Source organism: Eschrichtius robustus, chromosome 18 (assembly GCF_028021215.1).
Source record: "Eschrichtius robustus isolate mEscRob2 chromosome 18, mEscRob2.pri, whole genome shotgun sequence".
NCBI lineage: Eukaryota > Metazoa > Chordata > Mammalia > Artiodactyla > Eschrichtiidae > Eschrichtius > Eschrichtius robustus.
Window position 1 is genome coordinate 69,418,543 of NC_090841.1, and position 15,998 is coordinate 69,434,540.

General features: G+C 37.9%; 1 protein-coding gene across 1 annotated transcript in view; it reads left to right on the plus strand.

The window, feature by feature from the left end:
* Window positions 1–15,645, plus strand: part of IPO5 (importin 5) — a 40,254-nt gene extending 24,609 nt beyond the window's left edge. The window contains exons 13-26 of the mRNA XM_068526473.1: window positions 5–178; window positions 1,932–2,150; window positions 3,233–3,316; window positions 4,738–4,870; window positions 4,958–5,079; window positions 6,540–6,636; window positions 7,835–8,007; window positions 9,309–9,420; window positions 9,506–9,561; window positions 10,600–10,722; window positions 11,782–12,001; window positions 12,587–12,815; window positions 14,150–14,291; window positions 14,893–15,645. Coding sequence (XP_068382574.1) covers window positions 5–178; window positions 1,932–2,150; window positions 3,233–3,316; window positions 4,738–4,870; window positions 4,958–5,079; window positions 6,540–6,636; window positions 7,835–8,007; window positions 9,309–9,420; window positions 9,506–9,561; window positions 10,600–10,722; window positions 11,782–12,001; window positions 12,587–12,815; window positions 14,150–14,291; window positions 14,893–14,979 — 1,971 coding nt within the window. The 3' untranslated portion in view covers window positions 14,980–15,645. The remainder of the gene's footprint in view (window positions 1–4; window positions 179–1,931; window positions 2,151–3,232; window positions 3,317–4,737; window positions 4,871–4,957; window positions 5,080–6,539; window positions 6,637–7,834; window positions 8,008–9,308; window positions 9,421–9,505; window positions 9,562–10,599; window positions 10,723–11,781; window positions 12,002–12,586; window positions 12,816–14,149; window positions 14,292–14,892) is intronic.
* The last annotated feature ends 353 nt before the right edge of the window (window positions 15,646–15,998 follow it).

A 15,998-nucleotide genomic window follows, 5' to 3' on the forward strand; every position in this document is an offset into this window, starting at 1 on the left:
ACAGGTGATTGCAGCTCTGCTGCAGACCATGGAAGACCAGGGCAATCAGCGTGTGCAGGCCCATGCCGCTGCCGCTCTCATTAACTTCACCGAAGACTGTCCCAAGTCACTACTTATTCCATATTTAGATAATTTAGTGAAACATCTGCATTCCATCATGGTCCTTAAACTTCAAGAGGTAAGTTTCGAGATCTTTAAGCTCCCTATTTATAAAGATTAATTTAATTTGATAGGTAAGACCTGGAGAAAGAGGGAGTTTTCAGAATGGCCATAAAGAATAGAAAGTTAGGAGGAAGACATTGCAGGCTGTTCTAAGTAGTATAATTCAGGCTTGACCAGAGAATGGGCCGCTCAGTATTAGACTTGGGAAAGATATGGACTAAAGGTTAGGTAAAAGCAGCATGTGAATTGCCTGGAAAACAAGCCAGAGTTATTTTTGAACTCTGTAAATTATTTATGTAAATTTGGAATTACATAAATTAATTGCTGCAAGAAACCATGAAAACGTGATTGTAGGAAATAAGCACAGTAGCAACATGAGGCATAAACATAAATGGGGAAGGTTTAAAGCAAGACCATCATACGATTATTGTTCGGTGAGTTTGGGTGGTAATAGTGGAAATTGGAAGGAAAAGTGATTCTGAAAGATGCTTCTCAGGAAGCATTAGCAGTTTCTTTCTGCCAGTTTGAATTTAAAAAGATGAAAGAGAAAGAAGCAAAAAGTGTTGACCACTCTCCTAACCTGGGTGAGAGAAATAGAGAACGTGTAAAAAAGAATATCCTTTTTGTTTTAAATATGTTGAATTCTTAAAATAAGGCCTGGCCATCCAAATAGAAGACAGTTTATAGTTTCAGCTTAAGTAAGAGGCAACCTAAAAACAAGTGAATAATGTCAGTGTAGCATCATGAGAGAGAGAAGATTCAGGTAAGAAAGGCAAAGATTGAAGCCCAGTTTGTTGTCAAATATAATGAAAATAAATTTCTACTCTAAAGTGAAATGAATAAAAAGGACATACAAAATAAAAGCCGTTTAACTATTAAATTCAGCAGACATAAAGTTACTGTCAAATCACTATATTAATACTCAGTTTCTATACTTTAGTTCATGATGAACTGGTAACAGTTGGTAAACCACAGTGTGCCTAGCACTGGTCTAAAGGAGAACAGGGAGGAAGAGAGGAAATAATGTCTCAGAAGGCAAAGAAGGGGGTTTAAAGCAGAGGATGGGTGCTCAGTGTCCAATGACAGCAAACTAAGAACATGATACAGGAACATGTGTGTATCTGAAAACAGACAGAGGTAGACAAGTTGAAGGCAGATCGGTTAGGTTAGTTAAATCAGGAATTGATGGATCAGATGTGACATTACTAGTAGATTTGGGTAAAGGGCTGAAGTGTGAAGGGTGGCTCTGTATAATCCCCCCTCCCCTCATGGGTCCAGTATGTGAGATACAGACTGAAGGAAGGAGTTGCTAAGATGGGCTGGGGCGGAGGGTAAAGTATGTGAGCAAGAGCAATGCAAAGAGAGAGTAGCCAAGGAAGAAAGGCATTCCAGTGAGATCAGAGGCCAGCCATGACATTAAACACAGAGCAGATGCTGAGATGCAAAAGAAGGGAGTAAGTTGACCTTTTAAAGGTGTGTTGGGGCCTGTGGTACAAGGAGAAAGAGCTCTGCCGAGAGTGGCTGTGGTTGACGAGCGGCATGAGGAGCATCTGGAGTAGTTCAGGAGCGCTGTGTTAAGGAGAGAACATCACACATAAATATAAATAGTTTGGCTTGGTTCTTACATTTGCTTTAAGACCTACAGTCTCCAGTGTGGCTGCCGGAGGGTGGGCTCAGCTTGCGGTTTCAGAAAAGCCCTCGGGAACTTTCAGGGAGTGTTTCTTCCATGTTCTCATTTGTGTGATTGATGTTGTGTGTCTTCCTTCTAGTTGATTCAGAAAGGCACCAAGTTAGTTTTGGAACAAGTTGTGACGTCTATCGCATCAGTTGCAGATACTGCAGAAGAAAAATTTGTCCCCTACTATGACTTATTTATGCCATCACTGAAGCACATTGTTGAGAATGCAGTTCAAAAGGAACTCAGGCTTCTCAGAGGAAAAACTATTGAATGCATCAGCCTCATTGGTCTGGCTGTTGGGAAGGAAAAAGTACGTGATTTGTAGTACGTCGAATTTTTTGTTTGAATTTGGCTGCGGAGGTATTGAGGGTACCAGAGGGTTTTTTCCTTCTGATAAATGGTTTTCTGGATACTTGTTTTTTTCCATCATCTTACTCTCATATTAACTTTAATTTTATATATAAATAAATTGTTGCCTTCATTTTTTCATCGCTAATATTAAGGTTTCTTCTTAACTCAGTTAAGCTCTTGAAACCTTCTCTTATGGGTACAGTCTGTCTCTATGGAGGCTTGTGGAATTCAAGACCCATATGTTTAGTTTCACCCACTTGAACATGTGCTTGGGAACATTCCAGTTGCTTTTCTGTTAATCCAAAAAGCATTGAGTGTCCCAAGAGAAATTTATATGCATATAGTTCTTCAGAAAATAATTAGCAAGGACGATTGGCCAGTGCGTTTTTCTTCCTAGCTAACATCTCAGGCCTGTCAAAGCTTATTCAAAAGAAGCTCCTCTGTCATCAGCCCCTCATGTTCTGATTCTCAGAGCTTTCAATATAGAACCTTTCTGTCTGATTTCCTCCAAAACCAGCATTATTATCTTATAAACTGTTTTCTGGGAGACACTGAGAAACTAACCAATAAAACATTTTTATGTTCTGTTCTCTGCGTTTTGGCTTTCAAACTGTTTTTGAAACAGTTTATACAGTGGAGATTGCCAGACTATGCAGAGAGTTAAATGAAAATCATATAGTTCTATGGAGCAACCCAAAATTGTCTTTCTGGATTTGGATTATCTTTTTACTGCTGGAAATACATAAGCCATGGACCAAAACTTGATGCCACTAGAACCGTCTTTATACTGCAATTCATTTTGACCTTCCCTGGAAAACGTATTTTTCTAGAAAAAGCACTAAGTCCATTGCAATATAGATGAAAAATTTTCAATATAATACTTTTATCTGAGGTGTTATAACCCGTGTGGGAAATGTAATAGATTGGGGGGGAAAGTTTTATTATTACACAAGAAACAAAAATTGGGTAGCAGTAGTGCCTCTCTGATGTGATATACATGAGTAATATTAGTGTCTTTTTTCCCTAAATATTTCCTTCCAGTTCATGCAAGATGCATCAGATGTGATGCAGCTGTTACTGAAGACGCAGACAGACTTCAGTGATATGGAAGACGATGACCCTCAGGTGAAGCAGCCCTCACATGCACCTGCATCCTTTCGGTCGATAGCTCAGGGTTAAATGTATTAAAAAAAAGAAATCCGGTAATAGGTTTCCGGCGATAATATCAACCCGTGGTTTCAGAGACAGTCTTCTGGTTTTCCTTCTACTTGGCACACCGTTTTTTCCTCGGTCCATTCCAGGCTGCTCCTCTTCTGACTAGTTTTTGGTTCCATTGGGGTTCTGTCGTGCCAGCCTCTCTGACCTCTTCACTCTCCTTGAGCAGCGTCATCCATAGGCACGGCTTCGGTTTTCCTTCGTATGGTTGTGACTTCACGTCTGTCGCTGAATTCAGGGTTCATTTGTCCAGCCCCTTACTAGACATCACCATGTGGATGTCTCCTGGCCCTTTGCATGCCAGATGACTTCCCTCCCCTGTCAAAAGCGAAAGAAATACGGAAACCCAGCAGTTTTAGAGCATGTCATGCTCTTTTCTCTGCCTGTGAACAAGCCCTCGTTGAGCTTAGAAAGAACCCTCCCACCTCAGCCTGGCTAACTTCTGCGCGTAGTTCACGGCTGGTACCAGTCTCGGTGGTGGGTACTGAGGACCCTGTAGTAAGAACGTCGTGAGTGTCTGTCGCGACCTTAATGATAGTCACAGTGTCTACTGTACCATGAGCATTCAATCCCTAATCGTTGCCTTAAATTTTAGCTTTGCACAGCCACCCTGTAATGTCTGCCATACTTCAAAATGCTTTTTCCAAGCACTTAAAAATTTGTTCTCTTTTGTTTTGTTTTTTTTAAATTAGGAGTGGGGAGTGCGTTTGCACATGTAGGCATGTGAAATAGACAAATATATAGATGGATGCCGGAGGGTAAAAATCACTTTGGGGGCCATGGGGATGAATTAGAACCAGATTCTCTGTAGGTAGATTAAGTCTTTGTAAACACAGTAGTAGTAGAAGAGGTGTCTTAAATGTGGACAACCCCTTACACAGAAAACTTAAACAGCTAGGAGAAAGGGGTATTTAGTGTTTAATGAATGGAACTTTAGGCAGTAGGCCAAGTCAGGTAAGTTCCTGCCTTCAAGAAAATTAGTGCTTAAGGGTTGATATGTTTAAGTGGGCTTTGTTACATGATTCAGATGCTGTTAGAGAAAACTATGTATTTTGAAATACATAGTTCTTGAAAGTAGGAAAAAATAAGACAGAGTCCTGGTCTCTTTTGCCTCAGCTGTTGTCTGTATCCTAGTGTAGAAGTTCACAGTGATTTTCCATAGTTTCTGAACATTTTAAGTATGTGACCTTAGAAAATGCACTTATTGCTTAAAGAGCCATGAATGTAAAAACATTGTTTCCATGAAACGGGGAAGGGGCTTTCTTTATGTCTTATTTATCCATTTTTTATTAAAAATCAGTTTTAATTTAATTTTTAATTTTTCTCCCCAGATCTCTTACATGATCTCAGCATGGGCCAGAATGTGCAAAATCCTTGGAAAAGAATTTCAGCAGTACCTTCCAGTGGTTATGGGACCTTTAATGAAGACGGCTTCAATTAAGCCTGAAGTAGCCCTTTTAGATAGTAGGTGTCTTCATGAGGACATGGCAGTTGTAGAATTCCTCTTTGTTATCATTTTTAACATGAATTTGCTTGCTTCTTTGTTACTAGCCCAAGACATGGAGAACATGAGTGATGATGATGGTTGGGAATTTGTGAACCTTGGAGATCAGCAAAGTTTTGGTATTAAAACTGCAGGACTGGAAGAAAAGTCAACTGCTTGTCAGATGCTGGTAATTATAATGTTTACTGAACTTTGTTTTACAGCTTCTCATAATGAATAAATATAATGTATATGTATATATTTCATTATGTATATACTTATGTATATTACGTATATATATTTCATAGGAGTGCTTTTCATGGATGCTGAAGAAGTTATTTTGAAGAGCCAGGAATGTATTCTTTAATAAATAAAATATAGAAACCTTTAGACCCAACATTTCCACTTATGGATTTCCATCCTAAAGAAACGTGGATAAAACCTTTCATTACCAGTGCTGTTTTTAATAACAACAACAACAGAAATGAATAGCCCAAATAACTATTGTTAGGAAGATGATCAGTAATTACTGTGCCCTGGAGTATTACACAGCCATTACAAAGCTACCTGAGGGGGAAGGATTTTTGCCTGCTTTGTGTTTAGTGTATAGTAGTGGCTAAGGAATATTTTTGAATGAACAGAAATCTGCTCACAGTATTAAAGATAAAGTTGGTATGATTTCATTGTATTAAAAAAGATAGACATGGTAGGAAAATCAAAATGTTTACAGTGATTATTTTGTGTGGTATTATGGGGTCTATGTATGTTCTCTTTGAGTTTCCTTTTTTAAACCTTCATGAACATGTGTTGTAGATAGCGAGAGTTTTTTGTTTTTTTTTTTTTACAAATAGAATTAAGAGATTTTGGTAACATTGTAAATCAACTAAACTTCAATAAAAAAGTATTTTAAAAAGAGAGTATGGTATATTACAAATCTAGCAGTTAAGTAAGCCTAAATAAAAGTTAATGGCTTAAATTTTATTTTGTATTAGTAAAGTATTGTGTTTTCTAATTAATTTAAACATATTTCTTGAACTTATTCTTATCAGTACTTAATTGCCTATAATTTATAAACAATTTGGATTTTCTGTAGTATCGCTCAACTTGAGAACAAATATAAATGTAACATCTACAGAATTACCAACTCTTTTCATGTAGTGAAAGATAATAAAGAAACAATTATTTTAAGACAATTTTTTCTGTTTCACTGTTGAAGTGATTTTTTTAAAATTCAGAATAGCATAAGCCTGTTTGCTGCAGATTTACAGAAGTGATGTGCTGTGATTACATTTTCAGGTTTTGGTTTTTTTTTTAATTTTAGGTTGCCTTAATTAAGTGGCATCTTTTGTTTGAAGTATTTTCAGAGTGCTGAAACTTTTGCTAAATTTTCCCCCCCACAAAATAAGAATATGAAGTATTCCCCCCTTCGAATGACAATATATACTACAGTCGTTTCATGGTCCTTTCCCATTTTACAATTCCCTTTAGTTAAAAGACTAATTTCACACTCCTGCATACAGCTCTAAATGTAGTTAGCTCTAGTTAGGATATAACATTCTGTGGTCCTCATGGTTTTGCAGTTTGTTAATAAATATTAATACATCAAAATTAACATGGGTCTTGTTTTCTCTTCAAACACTTTGGTTTCAGGTTTGCTATGCTAAGGAATTAAAAGAAGGCTTTGTGGAGTACACGGAACAGGTTGTGAAACTCATGGTCCCTCTACTGAAATTTTATTTCCATGATGATATCCTATAATTTTTGAACAGAAAACATTTCTAGATTTACTTAAATTGTAGGCTGTTGAAGTATTAGACTTTGTGCTAACCAAAGTAAGCGTACATCACCAATATTCTGTTTGCACTGACAGTGGTTTCAGGTTATAAACTTGGTTCTTTGCAAGTGCCTTTGTTTCACTTGTGCCGAAAACATGAAAAAGAAAATGTCACCTATCCTGTAGTTGACAGTTCTCTGTGGAGCACCGAAGAGCTTTAAGGATTGTTATTTTATTAGCAAATGTTTATGGTTGTGTATAATTGCTGCTTTTCCCGATTATCTTTTGGTGATGTTAAGCAAGACCTTTTAACAAGTTAGAGACCAACTTATAGTACTTAACTTTCTATATAGCACTTAACTTTCTATATAGCTCATTTCAAATGTGGATAATACCTCTGGGGAGAAATGTCTCTTGGTAAATCTGTGTGAAAGTTTTCCTCCTCAATGTAATGGTGGTTGTAATTAATATGTATAGGTAGGTTTTTATGCCATTTCGTGCGCACACACACACTTTCGTAAATGGGTTAAAAAAAATGACAGCCCAATGGAATGGTAGAGCCTGGACCCAAACCCAGATCTGTCTGGCTCCAGAGCCCCTTTGTTGTAGTTCTTCATGCAGTATCCTGCAGCGGCATCCTTTACAGAAGATGGCTTTTGCCCAGCAGACTTCCCATAATGCCTGAAGACAGAGCAGAATTACTTTTAAGAGGAAGTCTCAAGACCTTATTTTAGAAATGGTGTTAGATAGGGAGAGGCAACTCATCTTTATCGAAAACTGAAGAGGCTGATTCAGGAAGAGATCCTCAGTAGTTTTCTTTAGTAAAGTCATTGCTTCAGTTGCATTTGTTAGAAACATGCATTACCTCAAATTTGGGGATAGGTACGTTCTGAGACATACTGTGAGAGTCCCAGGTCCTTCCTCAGTCATTTTTATGTTTAGGGGTTACATTTGAGCCTTCATTCCTGTTACATTGTAGGTGACGGAAAGACAGGAGGTATGTCTTGGGGACAGGGAGACTTCTGTTTTTATACACAGGTTATATTTAACACAAGCTCTTGGAGAGCAGTCTTAGATGAACAGAAGTTGCCTAGCACTCCACAGTCTTGAGGATAGTGATTACACTAAATGTAATCTAAGGATAGTGAGTACGTTTCCTTAACAATAAAACGTGTTCGAGTGGCAGCAGCAGAATCCATGCCTCTTCTCCTGGAATGTGCAAGAGTTCGTGGTCCTGAGTATCTCACACAGATGTGGCATTTTATGTGTGACGCTCTAATCAAGGCCATTGGCACAGAACCAGATTCAGATGTCCTCTCAGAAATAATGCACTCTTTTGCAAAGGTAAATATTTTCCTCTTCAAGAATATGTATAAGATTGTGTGTCCATTTATTAGTCTTGCTAAATAAATGGGGGGATTTTTTTTTATGCTGTAACAGAAAATTTTCTTTTTCTACCAAAAATGTTTAATATTTTGGTGCTTTCACTCTTTTTGTTTTTCTTTCTTTTCGAGAGTAGCTCTTCTTGTATTCTGGTCTTCATTAGTTTCCATCATCATTACCTGGTAGAAACTTGGCTGTCATCATCCAAGTCATGTCTAGTTTCTGTCCTCTTCTCTCTCCCCTAAATTCCCTTCTGTTTTTGCCGTATCTCTTCTTTTTGCTATTGAAATAGCTTCACTTGGTCTATTCCGGAAGCCATTCCTTCTTTTCCTCATAGTTCATTCGCCTTTCCTCAAGCATTAACTTGCTCTTTGAGTCACTCCCCTTCCCATATTCTTGGTCATCTCCATTGCTCACAGCTCCATAGCTTGCTCCGCAGTTTGGTTTAAAAATTCTTTATTTGTCCCCATTTACACTCCTGAAGTTCAGATTTTCTTTTATTTTTCCAAAGAACGCATGCTTCCATGTCTTTGCCTGTATCATTCCCTCCGCCTGTAACACAAGCGTAGCCTTTCTCCAGTGCCATCTTTGTACAGAGTATGCATGTGGTAACTGAGCTCCTTAGAAGCTGGTCTTTTCCATCTTTGAATCCGCAGCATCCACCATAATTCCTGGCACGTAAGACGTGCTCAGGACATGTTTAAAGGAAAAATATTTTTTAAATTCTTCTCTTTAAAATAGTGGTATGGTAGCAAATACAAACCAAGTGGATTTACTCATTTAATCATTAATTTTCCAGGGTACTGAGTTATGTTAATTTTTCTCACGCCACCATCTGATTTTTTTTTTTTTAATTTATTTTATTTATTTATTTTTGGCTGCGTTGGGTCATTGTTGCTGCGCACAGGCTTTCTCTAGTTGCGGCGAGTGGGGACTACTCTTCATTGCGGTGCACGGGCTTCTCATTGTGGTGGCTTCTCTTGTTGCGGAGCACGGGCTCTAGGCGCACGGGCTTCAGTAGCTGTGGCTCGCGGGCTCTAGAGCGCAGGCTCAGTAGTGGTGGCACATGGGCTTAGTTGCTCCGTGGCATGTGGGATCTTCCCAGACCAGGGCTTGAACCCGGTCCCCTGTATTGGCAGGTGGATTCTTAACCACTGTGCCACCAGGGAAGTCCCTCCATCTGATTCTTAATGGAGTTTAACTTTTGACTCCAAAAACACTTAAACCTTATGAGTTGCTTTCTTTCCTCAACCTCGTTTTAGTGCATTGAAGTCATGGGAGATGGATGCCTTAATAATGAACACTTTGAAGAGTTGGGAGGTATATTGAAAGCTAAACTTGAAGAACATTTTAAAAATCAAGAATTGCGGCAAGGTAAGTTTTCCATGCTTTTATTTCTGAATGTAATCCTTGACCATTTTGGCGACCATTTAAAGACATTTATTTGGGTGTGTTTTAGTTAAAAGACAAGATGAAGACTATGATGAACAGGTGGAAGAATCACTACAAGATGAGGTAAATTATTCCATTTAGAACTTAATTTACACGACCATTTGCATCTGGAAGATAATGCTTAAGTTTCTGATTCATCTGACTTCTCATAAGATGTACTTCTTATTAATCTTTAGTAGAAAAATCTGACATGTATTTCATTTATTAATTTAGAGAATAAGTAATTTGAAATTAGCTGATTTGTGTTTTGGATGCTTTGTGTGCATTTTGTTGCAATGACCTCACATATGAAAGCACTTGGGAGTTCACCTCGTTTTTTCTTCTACACTCTCACAACAATCATGTATATTTGGTGGTGCTTTCACCATTTTAAAGATAGTGAACTCAAACTCAGATGTTAAATGACTGCCTACAGCCTCACTGTTGACAATCTCATGCTTAAGGCCAGATCTTTCTGTAACACCAGCTGTCCCTCCACTGGACCACAGAATTGTGCACATTTCCCCATAAATAATATACATGCAGTGGTTGACATAATTCTTCACATTGTTACTCAGTTCTGTCACCATCAAACCACTTGATGCCATCAAACATATTTCAGCTGTGTGTTTAGGGTCTGTCATGTGGCATGTGGCCGTCTGGGGGACCGGTGCTGACATGCGCAGGTCATCCCAGTCCTCTGCAGGGTGCTCACATGCTGACGCACACATTGCTCCCAGGGATGTAAATAACTGGCCCCACCATCCTGCTCCAAAACCAGAAACATTCTTGCAGAAGACAAAAAAATAGTAAAGTAAAATCACTCTTGTTTCAGATCTTTGAGATTTGGTTTAATTTTTCAACCATATATTTTAAATATATTCCAAGAAAAGTATTTGCAATAAGTGCAATACTTACCACACTCCTTCCTTTCTTTCCATAGCCAGACAAGAGACGTCACTGGGGTAACCTCAGTCTCTGGACTCTTGCTATGCCCTTAAGAAAATGAAGAGAAATTTAATTTTGTACTTTTCTTATGTTTTTTATAATAAATGTTACTGTTAATAATAGTGGGGATACTTTTTAAATACATATGGGTATGTATGTGTTTGTTTTTTTTAGGATGATAATGATGTTTATATTCTGACCAAAGTGTCAGACATTTTACACTCAATATTCAGTAGCTACAAGGAAAAAGTGTTACCATGGTTTGAACAGCTGCTTCCGTTAATTGTCAACCTAATTGTAAGTGTTACCTCTTTCTGACAATTATTTTAGATAGTTGACCTGGAAATCTTTCCTTACAGCATTTGAAAACTTACACTTTCAAGTCAGAATGGATCGTAGAAATCATGGTTTCCACTGTACCTCTTTAATTTACCAAGTTTATTGCATTGCCCTGGATATTTTCTCCATCAGTATATGCTTGAAGTTTACTGATTAGGTTTTCCATAGTTCAGTTAATTTATAATACAGTCTGAAGGCATAGAACTGATTTATTATTATTTCAGATTATCTATACCCTGCTGAATTAACAAATGGAAACAAAATGGTTGCAAGTTTTTGTTTTTCAGTAGACCCTAGAAAATTCCGTTTTGATCCTTATTATATACCACCAGCAATCATAGATTCTGGATGATAGCCTTATATGTTCAATTTTAAAAATGTATTATAAATTATAAGCAATCATCAGATATTTATGGGTTTTTTTGGCTTTCAATTTTGTGTTTTATGAGATTTAGTACTGCAGTATCTTTTTTTAAATGATTTAGGCACATATGACATCCTGTTGAATCAGTACTATAAAGTTAAATCTTTGCAGCTTTTACTGTTGTTGTGTTTTTTAAATATAGCATTGCTGTTACCTTTTTTGTAAAGTAAATGTATATACATAGCTGCTGCTGTCAGTTCTTCCTGATACTTGGTAATGTCAGATTGTGGAATTCTGTAACAAATCACCCAAGTCTTTTAAACCTATACTTTATTAAATCTATGTGGTAATTTGAGGGTTGTTATTCACAAGAACTGATTGTTGCTATGTTGTTTTTCATTACCTATATCAGGAATATCCATGTAAGATGACAGCCTATAGTGAATAAGTGTTTCTTTATGATCTTTTTTGTTGTTGTTCCATTAGTTCATGTCTTTTATTAACTAATACACAGTTACTTGTCTTCTGGTTTGTTGAAACAATAGGTCAGACAACATTTGCCACAGTAATGTCTGTCAAAGTGGCTGGCCATAAAAACTCCAGCACCACATTCATCTGAATAGTCAAAGCTTAAAAGAGTATCTCTTTTGTAGTGTCTACATAGACCGTGGCCAGATAGACAGTGGGGCTTGTGCATCTTTGATGATGTCATAGAACACTGTAGTCCAGCCTCATTTAAATATGCAGAATATTTCATAAGGCCAATGCTCCAATACACATGTGACAGCAGCCCAGAAGTCAGGCAAGCAGCTGCATATGGCCTGGGAGTCATGGCACAGTACGGCGGAGACAACTATCGTCCTTTTTGTACAGGTACTTTTGTTTGTTACGTTATGTGCATCTCATCCCAGGCATCCCTGTTATCCCTGCCTTGCTTCCCCCCCGCACACCGCCCGCCCCCGCAAACATACACTGCTTCATTCTCTTTTCCTTTTTCAGACACCTCACTGTAGCACTTAGGAGTTCACCACCCTCGTTCTCATAGAAATGGAAGTGAGACCTGGGTGGAGCCAGAGCCTCCTCGCCCCAGTCCCAGGATGCAGTCCATCTGGGGCTTGGAGGGTGTACTTTCAAAACCTATTGGGGTCCCTGTAAGTTCAGCGCAGGAATATAGCGGGGCGGCTTTCAGAAGCTGCAGTACAGCGAGGTGATGAGGAGGGTGAATCTGGAGGCTGCTGACCTACTGGGGCCGGTAGACGAGTGGAGTGCAGGTGCTCTGAGCACGCCAGGGCGCCTCCCTTTCCCCGTGGCTGGCTCTGCAGTCACAAAAACAGACATTTCTTACACTTGAACATTGCCTCACTATAATTCATAACTGGACCAAAGATAAGAAATATTTATGGGCATTTGCATGAAAATGTGAGACTTTAAATGACTTTTTTTCAAATGCTTTTTTAGAAGCACTTCCACTACTGGTAAGAGTTATTCAGTCTGCTAATTCTAAGACCAAAGAAAATATCAATGCTACGGAGAACTGCATCTCGGCAGTAGGGAAAATTATGAAGTTCAAGCCTGATTGTGTGAACGTTGAAGAAGTCCTCCCACATTGGCTGTCTTGGCTTCCACTACATGAGGATAAAGAAGAAGCTGTTCAGACTTTCAACTATCTTTGCGACCTGATTGAAAGGTAAGAAATGGGGCAGGTTAGGCCTTATTTCCTTCCCTTCACGTGACGCAGTGCTTCCTGTGCACAGCTTCCAGGTGTGTAGGTTATAATAATGCCGTCTTTATAAATCAGGCTAAGAAGCCGTATCACAGTTAAGAGTGCCGTATAAGCACATCTAGTTTTGAGTTATTCTTTATGGAACTCAGTTCAACAGATCATTATAGAATGTGATGTTCAAGGAAGGTTCTGTTCTGTCTCCCACCCCACTCATTCATTCATCCATTCATCCATTCACTCACTAGCTTTACTGAGGTATAATTGACATACCATTCATTAGTAGAACGGGATCAAAGAACATTGTTAGTACTATTATTTGACCCTCTGAAATACTAGTGTTTTTCTTTGGATTAAAAAATCAGTGGTATAAGGGAAATATACCAGACAGGCAGTCAGGATCTGGCCCCAGACCTCTGTCATTAATAGTGTTATTTTGTGCCTGTGAGTATAGCTAAGAATTGCAACAACCTTGGAGGTTATAGAAGCTATCAAATCAAAGGCGTGTTCATTGGTGGTCTGTTTTTCTAAGTCCAAGTTCCCCTAGGTACTGGATCCGGGCTCTGGCACTATTAATTACTCCTTTTAGTTCATAAATAAATCCAAGGGCTACAACCACTCATCTCCTGGAGTTTGTAGAAACAGGCCAATGGCTATATTCCTTCATGCCTGTTTAAGTTCTTGTTCACACAAATACTGGGAGTCTTCACAGGGAGGACATCATCATTAAGGAACGTAACAGCCATCCTGGAGACTCCTTACCTGCTCCTGCCTCTGAAGTGACCAGTTCTCCATCATGCTATTTAATCTTCTCCCTTGGAAATGACTACTCTGGAATTTTCTTAATGAAAAAGACTGGAATTCTAATTAGATTCACTGTTAGGTTTCTTTCCATCAAACTTGACTGGAGCTTATTTCCCGGCTTACATTTAGAATGCCTGTATTATCTTTTTGAACTTCAGATTTATTTTAGAAACCATTTTGCAGTGTCTAAATAAAATTTGTGTTAAGGAACTGTTCTTAGTAATATCTTGGGGTTTTTTTAACATATGTGTATATATATATATATGTATATATATAAAATTTACATGGGAAGAAACTGAAAAGCTAATAAGTAAAATAAGCTGGTTTTCCTCCTACTGAATTCAAAGGCAGTTGATTTTAGTGAGTGCATAATCATTGTATAAAGACCTAATAACAAAATTCAGTGTTGGGGGAAAGGTGTAGAAAAGTATGAGTGCTTGAGTGATTTCCTATTATAATTTTCATTTACAGTGGTTTTCTTCTCTTTCTTTTTTCAGCAATCACCCAATCGTTCTTGGCCCTAACAATACCAATCTGCCCAAAATATTCAGTATAATTGCAGAAGGAGAAATGCATGAGGCAATTAAACATGAAGATCCCTGTGCCAAACGTCTGGCTAATGTAGTTCGCCAAGTACAGGTAAGCTGGTTTGGTTAAACTGGGGAAGAAGAACTAAAAACGTTACTTGGTTTTGGCTTTTTTTTTCATATTCTTCTCTATTAGAGGAAGGAAATAGAAATCCAACTAGCTAAGGAAATTTCATTTTTATATTCTCTTGTCATCAAGCCTCAAATGGATTATACTTATTATAATCTACCCATATATTCTCATTATTTATTAAAACTAAAACCTTTGTCTTAAATCTGAGACTAACACATACTCATTATGTAGAAGTTTTTCTGCATATCTGTGAAGAAAAAAAGATGAGATTTTAATAGTAATAAAACTGTCAGCTACCAATGACTTTTCCTACCTAAATTCATGTGTATAGATTACTTGAATGTGTCACCTAAAGCTAAAGTGTAGCTTTATCAATGCAAAAATGAGAAAACTTACTGTAAATGAAATAAACTTTATAGAAATGAAAAGATTTCTTGCTTTTGCAATGATGTTCATGTGGCTAATCTACTGGAAAGAAGGTATTTTGGCATTATTTCAGTCTACCTAATGATGATTATTAAAATACTTCCCAGTGACCATTTTCGCCGAATCTAAATGTGTGACAATGTTCTTTCCCTAGACGTCTGGAGGACTGTGGACTGAATGCGTAGCGCAGCTTAGTCCCGAGCAGCAGGCAGCCGTACAGGCGCTCCTGAACTCTGCCTGAAGGGCCTTAATATCACCACCAGAGAACTCACTCCAAATAAACGTTTACCCTTTTGTTTAGGTTTCTTTGTTTTGTTTTTGAGCAAAAGAGAACGGTAGAGTTGTGTGTAGGCCATTCTTCTGCAAAGCCACAACAGCAGGAAGAGAAGCCCTGGGTTTCAGGATGGTGTTTAAATGGATTTCTCCCACACCACTGAGGAAGTCCCATGAGCCCTGCAGTAGCACTGAAGAGTATTTTTCTATTGGTATAACCCACCCATGTGAAGGTGATAGGGAAATAAAATTAAGTTTTCTCACTAGATATAAGGAGAGGTAAGACAAAAACAGCTTTAAGATCAGTTCCTCAGCGTTAGCTGTGTGTTAAAACAAGTTGCTGTACATCTAGTGTTAATTCTATTAATTGGAATGTGAGTCTTTCTGTATAGTAGAAAGAAGCCTTTTACCCAGCAAACTAGTAGATCCAAAAATTGAAAAAAAGCTGAAGACAAAAACAGCAAGCATGAAGATGTTATTTTATGTCACTTTCGATTCTTTTCCCCAAAAGGCTTATGCAGTGACTCAGTTTGGAAAGCTTTTCAGCTTCCAGCCCTTGAATGTGAAGTGTCATTGGCATGTCTGGCAGTAGTCTCATTCACTCCTCAATAAACAACGTTGAAATACGAAAGAAGTTTGTGTAAAAATTTAGTACTGTCTGGCTTTGATTCATTTAATGTTTTTAATATAAGAATAATCTAGTATTTTTTAAAGTAATAAGGATGGCTCTGAATTTTGTTCCCCCCTGATATTTTCCTTGTGCAATTCAAAGTTAAAAGCATCTAGTTTTTACCATCTTCCACTTTAATTTAAGCTAAGTTATGATACACCTACTCTGTTCACAATTGGTGTGCAAACTTCAGTCGTTTTAAAGCTAGCATTGTTCCTGTTAGAAAAAAAGATTTGGCTTAGTATTTTTATTGCAAATTGTAATTGCTATGGAACCACACGCAACTTTTAAACTTTTAATTTTATGATAAGTATTAT